Source organism: Salmo salar, chromosome ssa22 (assembly GCF_905237065.1).
Source record: "Salmo salar chromosome ssa22, Ssal_v3.1, whole genome shotgun sequence".
In the NCBI taxonomy this organism is placed as follows: domain Eukaryota; kingdom Metazoa; phylum Chordata; class Actinopteri; order Salmoniformes; family Salmonidae; genus Salmo; species Salmo salar.
In genome coordinates, this window is record NC_059463.1 from 23363599 (window position 1) to 23377500 (window position 13902).

The following is a 13902-nucleotide window of genomic DNA, read 5'->3' on the forward strand; positions in this document are numbered from 1 at the left end:
AATTCTCTCAATCTCTCTCTATGCATCAACACCCCAACCCTAGTCACCCCTCTTCTTCCACCTGGTCCATCAAGCTCAGAGAGAGTGTGTGTCTTTCCAAGCCCCCCCCCCTGATTTATCCACTATTTGGCTAACCTTGCTCTGAACCTGCCCCGTGAGACTCAAGCCATTTCAGCCCTCCTCTTCCACCATACTTGCACTACATGGCTCCCTCATCGACCTAGTTCTGTCTCAACATGCCTCTATCTTCTCCCTCCTCTTTCGCAACAGCTATAGCCCACTCAGGGAATGAAAAACAGGCCCTTAACAGAGGCTAAGGTTCTCTCCCAGCAGAGCACATCCTTTCTCCCTCTGTCCAGCCTGGTGTGGGTCACCTAGTGATCACAATGAGCAGCCCTATCGTGAGCGCACAGGAGGGCATTTATGGTTCGCTTGGATTCAAATGAATGTTTATGAGCTTTGTCTGGCAGCCAAAGGGCAGACACTATTCCCGTTTTTACAGTCATCTCTTATTGGTTGGCCCGGGGCTGTGTGTGTGTGTGTGCTTGCCTTGACTTGTGCTCAGACATAGAGTATGTCACAACAACACAGCTCTGGGTCTCTAGATCTGTGCACTATAGATCACTTCATTAAGTGGGTGAAGTTTATCTCTCATATCAAGGAGTGGAAACCTAACTGTACATTCTTCCTCTGATGCTATGGTACAGTATGTGAAAGTCAGAAGCAAGGCCCATTCATTAATCATTAAAGTCATTCTTCTAAATCAGGTATTCCCCCACACCACATGTACTGTAATTTGGACAGGTTATCTTTGATGATCTCAGGGATACATGTTGCAAGGCCTTTTTGAACCTTGTTTTAGATTACTCAATAAAACATCTAATGGTTTCATGATTAACCTTTTTCCAGCATGTAACAACTTCAGCCGTGATTCAATCCAAGGGGCTAGTTGACAAATGCAGCTTTTAAATGCAATTTAAAATGTCAAGCGCACTATAGCATTGTTTTGGATTGAATTCCAGCCCTAACCTACTTTACAATGTATAAGTTAACAGTGTATGGCTCCGTTTCCAATTAATGTTGCTCATTTGCTGTTTCACAGCCTGGCATGTGCAGAGATCTCATGGTTGGCATAACTGTGTTATCATTCTCTATCATGTCATCTGGTTAGGTCTGCTGTGTTGACGACTCACTAGATATTCGCCAGTCTATGTGAACAAAGAGACACTTTGGTTGTCTGTAACATCAATTTATTAATGTGATTCCATTCAAAGACACATGATTGGTAGAAAACAAAGGATAATAAAAAACAGACTTGAAAAAAAAACTGCTGTTTATCCAGACTAGTTTCGCATGGCTTCTGCTCAATGTGTGAATGGTATTTAGTCCGTCCAACTACACACAGGAGATCAAGAATGAGACCAGGATAAGTTCCAGCAGCGTGTAAGTGAAATCTACCCCGTCGGAGCAACAATATACAGTATGCTAAAGTCTCCAAGACACTTTCCTGCATACTTTCAAAAGGCTTCCATTGTTTCCCAATGTCCTGTAGCCCATGGATACTTCCCTTCAACATCCTCCGGACTTAGTGAGGTTCCTCTGATATGTATTGACATTCAGGACAATTTGTTTTTATGTCCTCCCCTTGAATGTATTCATGCAGGTATAGCTTCCAGAAAACTTGTGGATCTCTTCAAGAGCAGCTTGTGGCATGAAGCTAGGGTGTGGAGAAAGTAGAGATAGGAGGTTACATATGAGTGAAAGATATGTACAGTTGAAGACGGAAGTTTACATACACCTTACAAAATACATTTAAACTCAGTTTTTCACAATTCCTGACATTTAACCCTAGTAAAAATTCCCTGTCTTCGGTCAGTGAGGATCACCACTTTATTTTAAGAATGTGAAATGTCAGAATAATAGTAGAGAGAATTATTTATTTCAGCTTTTATTTCATCACATTCCCAGTGGGTCAGTAGTTTACATACACTCAATTAGTGTTTGGTACCATTGCCTTTAAATTGTTTAACTTGGGTCAAACGTTACGGGTAGCCTTCCACAAGCTTCCCACAACAAGATGGGTGAATTTTGGCCCATTCCTCCTGACAGAGCTGGTGTAACTGAGTCAGGTTTGTAGGCATCCTTGCTCGCACACGCTTTTTCAGTTCTGCCCACACATTTTCTATAGGATTGAGGTCAGGGTTTTGTGATAGCCACTCCAATACCTTGACTATGTTGTCCTTATGCCATTTTGCCACAACTTTGGAAGTACGCTTGGGGTCATTGTCCATTTGGAAGACCCATTTGCGACCAAGCTTTAACTTCCTGACTGATGTCTTGAGATGTTGCTTCAATATATCCACATCATTTTTCTTCCTCAAGATGCCATCTATTTTGTGAAGTGCACCAGTCCCTCCTGCGGCAAAGCACCCCCACAACATGATGCTGCCACCCCCGTGCTTCACAGTTGGGATGGTGTTCTTCGGCTTGCAAGCCTCCCCGTTTTTCCTCCAAACATAACAATGGTCATTATGGCCAAACCGTTGTATTTTTGTTTCATCGGACCAGAGGACATTTCTCCAAAAAGTACGATCTTTGTCCATGGGCAGTTGCAAACCGTAGTCTGGCTGTTTTATGGCGGTTTTGGAGCAGTGGCTTCTTCCTTGCTGTCGAAAAAGGACTCATTTTACTGTGGATATAGATACTTTTGATACCTGTTTCCTCCAGCATCTTCACAAGGTCCTTTGCTGTTGTTCTGGGATTGATTTGCACCTTTCGCACCAAAGTACATTCATCTCTAGGACACAGAAAGCGTCTCCTTCCTGAGCGGTATGTCGGCTGCGTGGTCCCATAGTGTTTATACTTGCGTACTATTGTTTGTACAGATGAACGTGGTACTTTCAGGCATTTGGAAATTGCTCCCAAGGATAAACCAGACTTGTGGAGTTTTTTTTCTGAGGTCTTGGCTGATTTCTTTTGATTTTCCCATGATGTCTGAGGCACTGAGTTTGAAGGTAAGCCTTGAAATACATCCACAGGTACACCTCCAATTGACTCAAATGATGTCTATTAGCTTATCAGAAGCTTCTAAAGCCATAACATCATTTTCTGGAATTTTCCAAGCTGTTTAAAGGCACAGTCAACTTAGTGTATGTAAACTTCTGACCCACTGGAATTGTGATACAGTGAGTTATAAGTGAAATAATCTGTCTGTAAACAATTGTTGGAAAAATTACTTGTGTCATGCACAAAGTAGATGTCCTAACAGACTTGCCAAAACTATAGCTGGTTAACAATAAATTTGTGGAGTGGTTGTAAAACGAGTTTTAAGGACTCAAACCTAAGTGTATGTAAACTTCCGACTTCAACTGTATGTACTTTAAATAGGCCAAAATGATATGAGACATTACCTTTTGAGGATAACGAGAGCATGCATGGTCCAGGGCATGTAAACGTAGGCTGTGTTAGTCCTGACTGCATCCACAGTCCTTTCAGCAACTGTCTCTGGCTTGAGGGGAGGGAAGAGCGCTGGAAACCTACAGGACCAGAAAACCCAGAGAGATTAGCTTTCCAGTAACTACAATACATGCATGAAGAAAATGGTGCATGGCAGTAGTGGTGGTGTAATCTAAACTAGATTGTGAAGAACCATGTTGTAGGCTTGCTCACCTGACTCTCATGCCCTGGAACATCTCAGTGTTGGTGTGGAAGGGGAGCACGGTGGTGCAGCCCACCCCGGGACAATCCAGCAGGCCCAGAGTCAGGCTCTCCATGAAGGCCAGGGAGGAGGCCTTGGAGGTGCAGTAGTCGATGGCCCCAGGGATGGGTGACTGGGACAGGATGGAGTTTATACAGACCACGTGGCCGTGCTGGAGCTCCAGCATCCGTGGCAGGAAGGCCTTTGTAGTCTGGATGAGGGAGAAGAAAGGAAGGGGGGAGGGCATTGGGGAAAATGTACAGTTATACACATGAAAAAGAGACACACAGAGGAAGCAGGCCCAAGTGGAGCCACAGATTGAGTTTCATTTTTTTTTTGCTGATGATTGCATTTATGCAACCTGAAAGTTTGATCTCTATTCAAACAGAGACTGCTATAGGTTTACACAAAGAGGCCCTCTGATGTTCTACCTACGGGCTAAAGCAGTAAGCCTATAATTTGGAAATACCCCAACACTCCTGTAAATTAAGCTGAGACTGACATGAAGGGGCATTGGCCAATAAAAGCACTTTTGGAGAATGATAAGATTGATATAACTGTAAGGAAGCACACACACCTCTCTTCCTAAACCTCAACAACACTTACCCAGAACTGTCCCATTGTGTTGATATGTTGAGACTTCAAAAGACAGTCATCGTCGCTGTCCATCAGACTTTTCCCATGGACCACTGCAGCATTATTCACCAGGATCGTAACATCTCCCACCTGGAAAAATAATAACAAAACTAATGTTAGAAACAAAACTGACGTTTTTATATTAAGAGGATTTATCCACTTTTTTCTACCTACTTTCTTTTCATGTGAAGTTATGTGATAGAGCTGACAGTCATACTCAACACGCTTATCTTATCTTGACATTGCAATTTAGGTGTAATCTATACAGTACCAGTCAAAAGTTTGGACACGCCTACTCATTCTCAAGGGTTTTTCTTTATTTCTACATTGTAGAATAATAGTGAAGATATCAAAACTATGAAAAAACACATATGGAATCATGTAGTAAGCAAAAACGTCCTAAACAAATCAAAATATATTTTATATTTGAGATTCTCAAAGTGGCCACCCTTTGCCTTGATGACAGCTTTGCACACTCTTGGCATTCTCTCAATCAGTTTCATGAGGAATGCTTTTCCAAAAGCCTGGAAGGAGATCCCACATATGCTGAGCACTTGTTGGCTGCTTTTCCTTCGCTCTGCGATCCAACTCATCCCAAACCATCTCAATTGGGTTGAGGTCGGGTGATTGCGGAGGCCAGGTCATCTGATGCAGCACTCCATCACTCTCCTTCTTGGTCAAATAGCCCTTACACAGCCTGGAGGTGTATTTTGGGTCATTGTCCTGTCAAAAAACAAATGATAGTCCCACTATGCACAAACCAGATTGGATGGCGTATCGCTTAAAAATGCTGTGGTAGCCATGCTGGTTAAGTGTGCCTTGAATTCTAAATAAATCACAGACAGTGTCAACAGCAAAGCACCCCCACACAATCACACCACCTCTTTAACGGTGGGAACTACACATTCGGAGATCATCCGTTCACCTACTCTGCGTCTCACAAAGACACGGCGGTTGGAACCAAGAATCTCAAATTTGGATTCATCAGTCCAAAGGACAGATTTCCACCATTTAATGTCCATTGCTCGTGTTTCTTGGCCAAAGCACATCTTTTCTTCTTATTGGTGTCCTTTAGTAGTGGTTTCTTTGCAGCAATCCTATTTTCCTGTGGCGGTCCTCATGAGAGCCAGATTCATCATAGCGCTTGATGGTTTTGGCGACTGCACATGAAGAAACTTTCAAAGTTATTGACATTTTTCGGATTGACTGACCTTAATGTCTTAAAGTAATAATGGACTGTTGTTTTTTTTGCTTATTTGAACTGTTCTTGCCATAATATGGACTTCGTCTTTTACCAAATAGGGCTATCTTCTGTATACCCCCCATACCTTGTCACAACACAACTGATTGGCTCAAATGCATTAAGAAGGAAAGAAATTCCACAAATGAACTTTTAACAAGGCACACCTTATTTAAAAAAAAAAATGTACTCCTCTTTGGAGGACAAATATCTTTTAGTTGTTTTTTTACAGCTTTTCTGCTACATATACAGTTGAAGTCGGAAGTTTAGATACACTTAGGTTGGAGACATTAAAACTCGTTTTTCAACCACTCCACAAATTTCTTGTTAACAAACTATAGTTTTGGCAAGTCGGTTAGGACATCGATGTCATGGCTTTAGAAGCTTCTGATAGGCTAATTGACATAATTTGAGTCAATTGGAGGTATACCTGTGGATGTATTTCAAGGCCTACCTTCAAACTCAGGGCTTCTTTGCTTGACATTATGGGAAAATCAATAGAAATCAGACACAAAAATAGTAGACCTCCACAAGTCTGGTTCATCCTTGGGAGCAATTTCCAAATGCCTGAATGTACCACGTTCATCTGTACAAACAATATTACGTAAGTATAAACACCATGGGACCACACAGCCGTCATACCGCTCAGGAAGGAGACACGTTCGGTCTCCTAGAGACAAATGCGAAAAGTGCAAATCAATCCCAGAACAACAGAAAAGGACCTTGTGAAGTTGCTGGAGGAAACAGGTACAAAAGTATCTATAGTATCCACAGTAAAATGAGTCCTATATCGATGTAACCTGAAAGGCCGCTCAGCAAGGAAGAAGCCATTGCTTCAAAACCTCCATAAAACAGCCAGACTACGGATTGCAACTGCACATGGGGACAAAGATCTAAATTTTTTGACAAATGTCCTCTGGCCTGATGAAACAAAAATGGTCATAATGACCATCGTTATGTTTGGAGGAAAAAGGGGGAGGCTTGCAAGCCGAAGAACACCATCCCAACCGTGAAGCACGGGGGTGCTTTGCTGCAGGAGGGACTGGTGCACTTCACAAAATAGATGGCATCATGAGGTAGGAAAATGATGTGGAATATATTGAAGCAACATCTCAAGACATCAGTCACGAAGTTAAAGCTTGGTTGCAAATGGGTCTTCCAAATGGACAATGACCACAAGCATACTTCCAAAGTTGTGGCAAAATGGCATAAGGACAACAAAGTCAAGGTATTGGAGTGGCCATCACAAAGCCCTGACCTCAATCCTATAGAAAATGTGTGGGCAGAACTGAAAAAAAGCGAGTGTGAGCAAGGAGGCCTACATCCTGACTCAGTTACACCAGCTCTGTCAGGAAGAATGGGAAAAGATTCCCCCAACTTATTGTGGGAAGCTTGTGGAAGGCTACCTGAAACGTTTGACCCAAATTAAACAATTTAAAGGCAATGCTACCAAACACTAATTGAGTGTATGTAAACTTCTGACCCAATGGGAATGTGATGAAAGAAATAAAAGCTGAAATAAATAATTCTCTCTACTATTATTCTGACATTTCACATTCTTAAAATAAAGTGGTGAGTCTAACTGACCTAAGACAGGGCATGTTTACTTGGATGAAATGTTAGGAATTGTGAAAAACTGAGTTTAAATGTATTTGGCTAAGGTTATGTAAACTTCCGACTTCAACTGTACATACATTTTACATTTATTTTGCATGCACATTTTGAATACACATTTTACATACATGGTACTTTTATATAAAGCAGTCAAATAACAATAATACATTACCAAACATAAGCTCTTTAATTTACCCCTCAGCCACTCTCAGCCAATCCTACCTATCACCATAGACCACCCGCGTTTGGTTTCCATGTGCCATATATTTTTCAATTGTGCTGTGATGTTTTATATAATTTTTTAACCTGTCTAATCATATAGTATCCACAGATTGTGAGCTAAAGCTGAAAACCTTGGCTTCCTGAGTGACACAGTGGTCTAAGACACTGCATTGCAGTTGCTAGCTGTGCCGCTAGAGATCCTGGTTCGAGTCCAGGCTCTGTCGCAGTCGGCCGCGACCAGGAGACCCATGGGGCGGCACACAATTGGCCCAGTGTCGTCCGGGTTAGGGGAGGGTTTAGCTGGCAGGGATGTCCTTGTCCCATTGCACTCTAGCGACTCCTGTGGATGGGCCGGGCACACGCAAGCTGACATGGTCGCCGGGTGTACGGTGTTTCCTCCGACACATTGGTGTGGCTGGCTTCCAGGTTAAGCGGGCATTGTGTCAAGAAGCAGTGCGGCTTGGTTGGGTCGTGTTTCAGAGGACGCATGGCTCTTGACCTTCACCTCTCCCGAGTTCGTACGGGAGTTGCAGCGATGAGACAAGGCTGTAACTACCAATTGGATACCACGAAATTGGGGAGAAAAGGGGTAAATGATGAAAACCTTTCCTACGAGTATTATTATATTATTTATTGACTGACTATGGCTTTCCAAATCGCCCAACACTGCTATTTGTAAGGTTAATTTTAAGTGCATGTTGTGATTTTTTTAACCATTCCTGAACCTGTGACCAGAAACAAGCTACATAGGGGCAATACCAGAATAAATGATCTATTGATTCTGTCTCTTCGCAGCAAAATCTACAGCGCTGAGATTGTTGTATGCCCCATATATATAGCATTCTGTTGGTGGCAAGAATTTTATATAATAATTTACATTAAAAACTCAATGTGTTGAATCAAGTGTATTTTTTTGTACCAGTTGATAAACCATGTGCCATGGAATTGGTACATCAGAAATCTCTTCCCATTTAGTTTGTAACCTGTATGGCACAACTGTTAATTGAAAGGCATGAGAGAATGCCAAGAGTGTGTAAAGCTGTCATCAAGGCTACTTTGAAAAATATAAAATTTATTTTGATTTCTTTAGCACATTTTTCGTTGCTACATGATTCCATATGTGTTATTTCATAGTTCTGATGTCTTCACTATTATTCTACAATGTAGAAAATAGTACAAATAAAGAAAAACCCTGGAATGAGTAGGTGTGTCCAAACTTTTGACTGGTAGTGTATGTCAGATGGGGAGAGGAATTCAAAAACGATGAAGCCCTGCCAGTTCTGTAGACAGGAGTAACAGCAGTGAGAGAAACCTTGACCCATGAGCGTTTCACTGGCTCCAAACAATATTTTGTATTTGTGTAAAAAATTAAATGTGGATTTATAATAGATCTAAATAGCATACCTTCTCCCTGACCACCTTGGCCTGCTTGTAAACGTCCTCCCGATTAGCCACGTCGCACAAGAAGTAGTGGCACTCTGTTCCAAATTGGGAGATCTCTTCACATGTCTCTTTCAGACACTTCTCTGTGCGACCCCACAGGATCACCTGTAGAGGGTAAACATTAGCAAGGGTTATAAAATAGGCTTATAAAATTGCATAATAGTGTAATATGCTCTGAATAAAATATGAGCAATTAGCTCAGCTGAATGAATAGTGATATTTTGCTTTTCAACAATCCGTCAACAATCAGCTATCTGTACACGTATTGTTGTCGAAATCCTGAGAAAAACATGGCTAAAATACATTCAATGGGTAGCCAAAGCCAAACAACTATGCCAATGACACATGCTCTCAACAAGTATACAGACATTTCATGTTTGCAGCATTTGGCCCTAGGATGAGATGAGATAATTTGGTTAAAATGTTCCTTTCATTCAGAGAACAGAGAGGCCATGTTTAGAAGCAACAAATAGTTTCAGAGCGAGATTAAGGGGGTGGGGTTGCAGTGTGAATGAAGCGTCTCTTCATCAGCCTGGAGAGGGTAAATTAAGCTCAGTCATTTGAGCAGGGAACATGGGCTAGGATGGAGGTGGGGGGCAGCGATTGGGCAATTAGATCCGTCAGTCTTTGGGGTCAGGGAAAGGTAATGAAATCAGGGGGTGAGCCCTCCTCATCTCTCAAACACACATTCTCAAAGAGATTACACGGCCTGTTGGGCAGATGAACCCAGTCATTTCTGGTCAGGGAGTCTGAAAACAGTTTGTGTGTGAAGTGCTGATGGGGCCAGTGTAGGGCTTGGCTGGTTGCCAGTGACCAAGGTTAATATTTTTGCAGAAAGTCTTCTGGAAAGTGATCCTGTGTGTGTGTGTGTGTGTGTGTGTGTGTGTGTGTGTGTCTTTCATCCACCCTTACAGTATGATATCAATATTGTGTGAATACAAAATCTTAATTCTACATGTAGATAAGGAAGATAAATCACAAGCAGAGGTCACAGTGACATCCTTGTCCTGATAGAGAAGAGTTCAGAGACAGCCAGGCTATAGCCACTCATCTCTTTAGGAATGAATAGGAGGATAGTAAATGCATATTTCAACATCTCAAACATGCATAGCTAGCTTGCCGAAGGTTTTGCCGCTATCTTTCTTGTTTTACTGCAACACGACATCTAGGGCAATCTGAGCAGCTGTCTGTGACAGTGTATTCAGATCCCACCAATGTTTTAATGAAGCTAGTCCCTATGGGCTTATGTTTACTTGCATAATGGGAGCATTAAGACTGTAAAGTGAAATGTTTGCTTTGGGGGAGATACGGGAGGGTCACAATCTGCATGATATGCAGTTTTGATCAAGTTCCAAGAGTAAAAAATGTTTGGCTTTCCACTGGATGGGTCTTTGTTTGAGTTTCTTTAGATTGCTTTTTTGTTTGCTTCGTTTGCCAGCCAGTTTGAGTAATCAGCAGAGGTGAATGGATGGGTCTAGGTAAATTACTGAAAGCCTTTAATAGGATTTCATCCTAACAAACAAACCTGACATTTCTCATTAAAAATCACCACTCACACTGTGCTCTCCTGTTATTTAATTCATTATGCTTATCTGCCAGTCCCAACACACTGGGGCTTCAGGATAAACAATGGCCGGCCAAATCTAGAGCTATCAGCTTAGAATGCCTAAGTGCTGCGGAAAACTAATTCTAAATTCCCTCACATCGAGTGACTAAGTATCTCTGATAAACCAGTGATTACTCTGTCTGAGGTGCCATATCTGACAAGATTAAACAACATTCACCAATTGTGTAAAATTGATGGTCTGTTCAAGGACATGATTTATTCAAAGACAGTAAGTCTTGCAAATCACCAAGTGTTGGTGTATCAGGGTGCAATGATGATGAACTGGCGATGTGGTGGGCCTCATCCACATCCCTACACCAGAACGCAATAATATTTCACAAGGGAAAAAATGGATTCAAGGATGGGCATGAGCCCTCTTCTTCACACCAGTTGTAGGGGATAGGGGCTAACAGGGAGGGGGCACGGGGAGGGGAAATAGGGAGTTCAGGAGGCAGTCGCCTGCCCTACCGCTGTCTAATTAGTGCGGAGACAACAGGGTCAGTTGCAGGGCAATACCCAGCTGGGAGCAGTGTGCTTCCCGCCTCCAACACACACACACACACACACACACACACACACACACACACACACACACACACACACACACACACACACACACACACACACACACACACACACACACACACACACACACACACACACACACACACACACACACACACACACAATATAGAGCTTGCCAATGTATAAAGCCACTATCAACCTGGGTAGAGGCATATGTTCCCAGTTCTCCTAATGAGTAGCCGGGGCTGAGAAAGATGCCAATATCTCTTACTATCTTCAATTGTACTTTCTTCTTCCACATGTTCAAAATATTATGATCCACAAATTGAGTCGCAAAAACAAAATGCCACACTAAGTACCTTATTAAATTCTACATGCTGACATTTTTAACCAAGGGGATTTTGGATTTCTGGTTTGGGATGCCAGTGGAATATATTTGAATTGCATAGGGTACATTGAGAGCATATGTGAATATGTTGCTTCAACCTCTGAAACATTTATTGTGGTTGTGCTGGAGGCCCCCTCCCTCTTTCTCTGTTCTCTGAACTTGGGTGCTCAGCTTTTGTAAAGTTGCTGTGGTTTATTGTTTTAGTGCTTCACTCTGTAACGGCTCTTTTGACGACACACACAAGGCCTCACCCCCCCTCACCTTCCTCTATCCCCCTCTCACCAGTCTCTCCTTTTCACCTCACATCATTCTTTCATCAATGCTGTGGCTAGTGCACTCCCTACCGTGAAAGCACCAAAGCTACTAGAGAGAATAGAGAAATTGCGTCTGCCAATCACAATGGACCTCAAACTGGGGTAGTCTTTCCTAGAGGTTATTTGTGATGAATGTCCTACTTCTTTTAGCATATCTTAGGCAGGGAGTGATTGTGAGGCACATTAGTGCAGGTGTTGTTTTCAAAGCCTTCACACCTTGATAATACCCAACAATGGGGCCCTGACAAGAATGGTGACTTCCTTTGTTGTGCAGCTGCAAATTATAGCTTTTAAAAGCCACAGGTCTTTTGTGGGTTGTTCCCTGAGGAGATGTTGATGGAAGGATGAAGAGCAAGGCCAAAGCACTCAAAGTTAAAATGTTTTTTTTTAGCTTGGACACATAATGTAAGGATAAGCAAAAACTGCAACATGTGGTGCTCCATATGACAATTCATAAAGCTATAATTATTCCTCTAAGTTGCATGGGTGAAAATACAACTAGCTATTCATTTGTAAAAAAAAAAAATAATAATAAATAAAGTGGGATGGGGGGGGTAGTATTCATATGGAATCATTGTGAAACGCTTATGTCTCCATCTGTGTGTCTGAGGCTCTGTCCATTACAATTCAGAGCTAACAGAACACTATGGTGGCTCACTATGCACTCAGCTGTGTACTGTTTGGATTGTAATTGGAATAGTGGGTAGTCTGACCAGTAGTGGCGGCCTGGCGGGGACTGTAAATGTAGTCACTGGGGCATTTCAAGCATAAGTGACTGTTTCTTGTTAAGGAGGAGGGTGGGGACAGGCTATTTATAAGAGCTTTGGCTGACGGATACATATTTTGGATGGGTGAGGCAGCTGAAACATGCCATCTTCCTCTGTGGGCTTCATTTCACCTCAATAATAAACTCAGTGTAAGGTAGCAGGTTGACGTTTATTGTCATGAGTCTTGTCCTGGAGGCAGAACTGGGCAATTTCTCCTTTGATAGGCCAGCTGCTAAGTCAAAATTGGCTATATTGTAGAAATTCATGAAAACAAAAATGTGCTTTTGGTCTTAAATTAAGTTTAGGGTTAGGCATTATGGTTAGCAGTGTGGTTAAGGTTAAGTTTAGTTTCTGCCTTGCTGGTTTGCTTGAAAAACACATCTGAATCAGTGTTTTATTATGGCAATGTGATGTCTTGTGTAGGCACTTGGCACAGTTAGTGTTTTTCTGCTAGTCCCAGTAGGACTACAACATTTCTCCTGTGAGGATTATGTGACTAGCTTTTAAACATGTTTCTTCAGAAAGTTGAAAAAGTTCATCCCAATTCCATAGAAGTGATATCACTTGATCAAGGTAACTCCTGTTGGCTGTCAGCAACAATAAAACTTTATTCTGGACATTAATGATGCTTGATCTCATCCAATATCAATGTTAAGCCATAACTCCTTTTTCTGAGCTTTGGCTGAACAGAAATCATTCCGTGAGTCACTATAATACGTCAGCAGTCAAATGGTCAGAGGGAGACTTTTGCCCTTCTGCAGCCCTACTCCTGAGTGCCGCAGCGGTCTAAGGCACTGCATCTCTGTGCTTAGAGGTGTTACTACAGACACCCTGGTTCAAATCCTGGCTGTATCACAACCGGCTGTGATTGGGAGTCCCATAGGGCGCTGCACAATTGGCCTAGCGTTGTCAGGGTTTGGCCAGTGTAGGGCTGTCATTGTAAATAAGAATTTGTTCTTAACTGACTTGCCTAGTTAAATAACGGTAAAACAATTTAAATAGCCTGTTGTGCCAAAATTTAGAGCCCTGTCCTGGAATCTGATTGGCTGATCTACTCCTAAGGTCATGACCTATTCATGTTACAGAGGAAACAATAGATTGGAGGAACAAGTGGACAAACTAATGTCTTTGCCCTTGCAATGTAGGCTACCTGATGTAAACCTATGGCGCTTTTGGTTAAGGGGGGGGGGGTAGTACGTCAATACAAATAATAGTTATGGAAAGAAGTGTGCATAAAAAAGACTAGGTATCGCACAGAAGGTGTTCAGAGGTTGGCTTCAGGGTATCAACTCAGTTATCGTTATAACCATGTAGCCTAATCAATGAGTGTACTAATTCAAAAGATATGAAAATATGCACAGGTCTGGGGAACTATAGGCTATTTTAGGAGTGCTCATATTGCTCAAGATTAAGTGAACCCAATCACGTTTGATGCTCAACAAGTTGCATA

At 42.2% G+C, this 13902-nt stretch overlaps 1 protein-coding gene across 1 annotated transcript in view; it reads right to left on the reverse strand.

Annotated features, from left to right (window-relative positions):
- Nucleotides 1-1233: 1233 nt before the first annotated feature.
- Nucleotides 1234-13902, reverse strand: part of LOC106582983 (short-chain dehydrogenase/reductase 3) — a 13441-nt gene continuing 772 nt past the window's right edge. The window contains exons 2-6 of the mRNA XM_014166643.2: nt 8814-8957; nt 4304-4423; nt 3670-3908; nt 3411-3536; nt 1234-1717 (exon numbers count right to left, since the gene is read on the reverse strand). Coding sequence (XP_014022118.1) covers nt 1633-1717; nt 3411-3536; nt 3670-3908; nt 4304-4423; nt 8814-8957 — 714 coding nt within the window. The 3' untranslated portion in view covers nt 1234-1632. The remainder of the gene's footprint in view (nt 1718-3410; nt 3537-3669; nt 3909-4303; nt 4424-8813; nt 8958-13902) is intronic.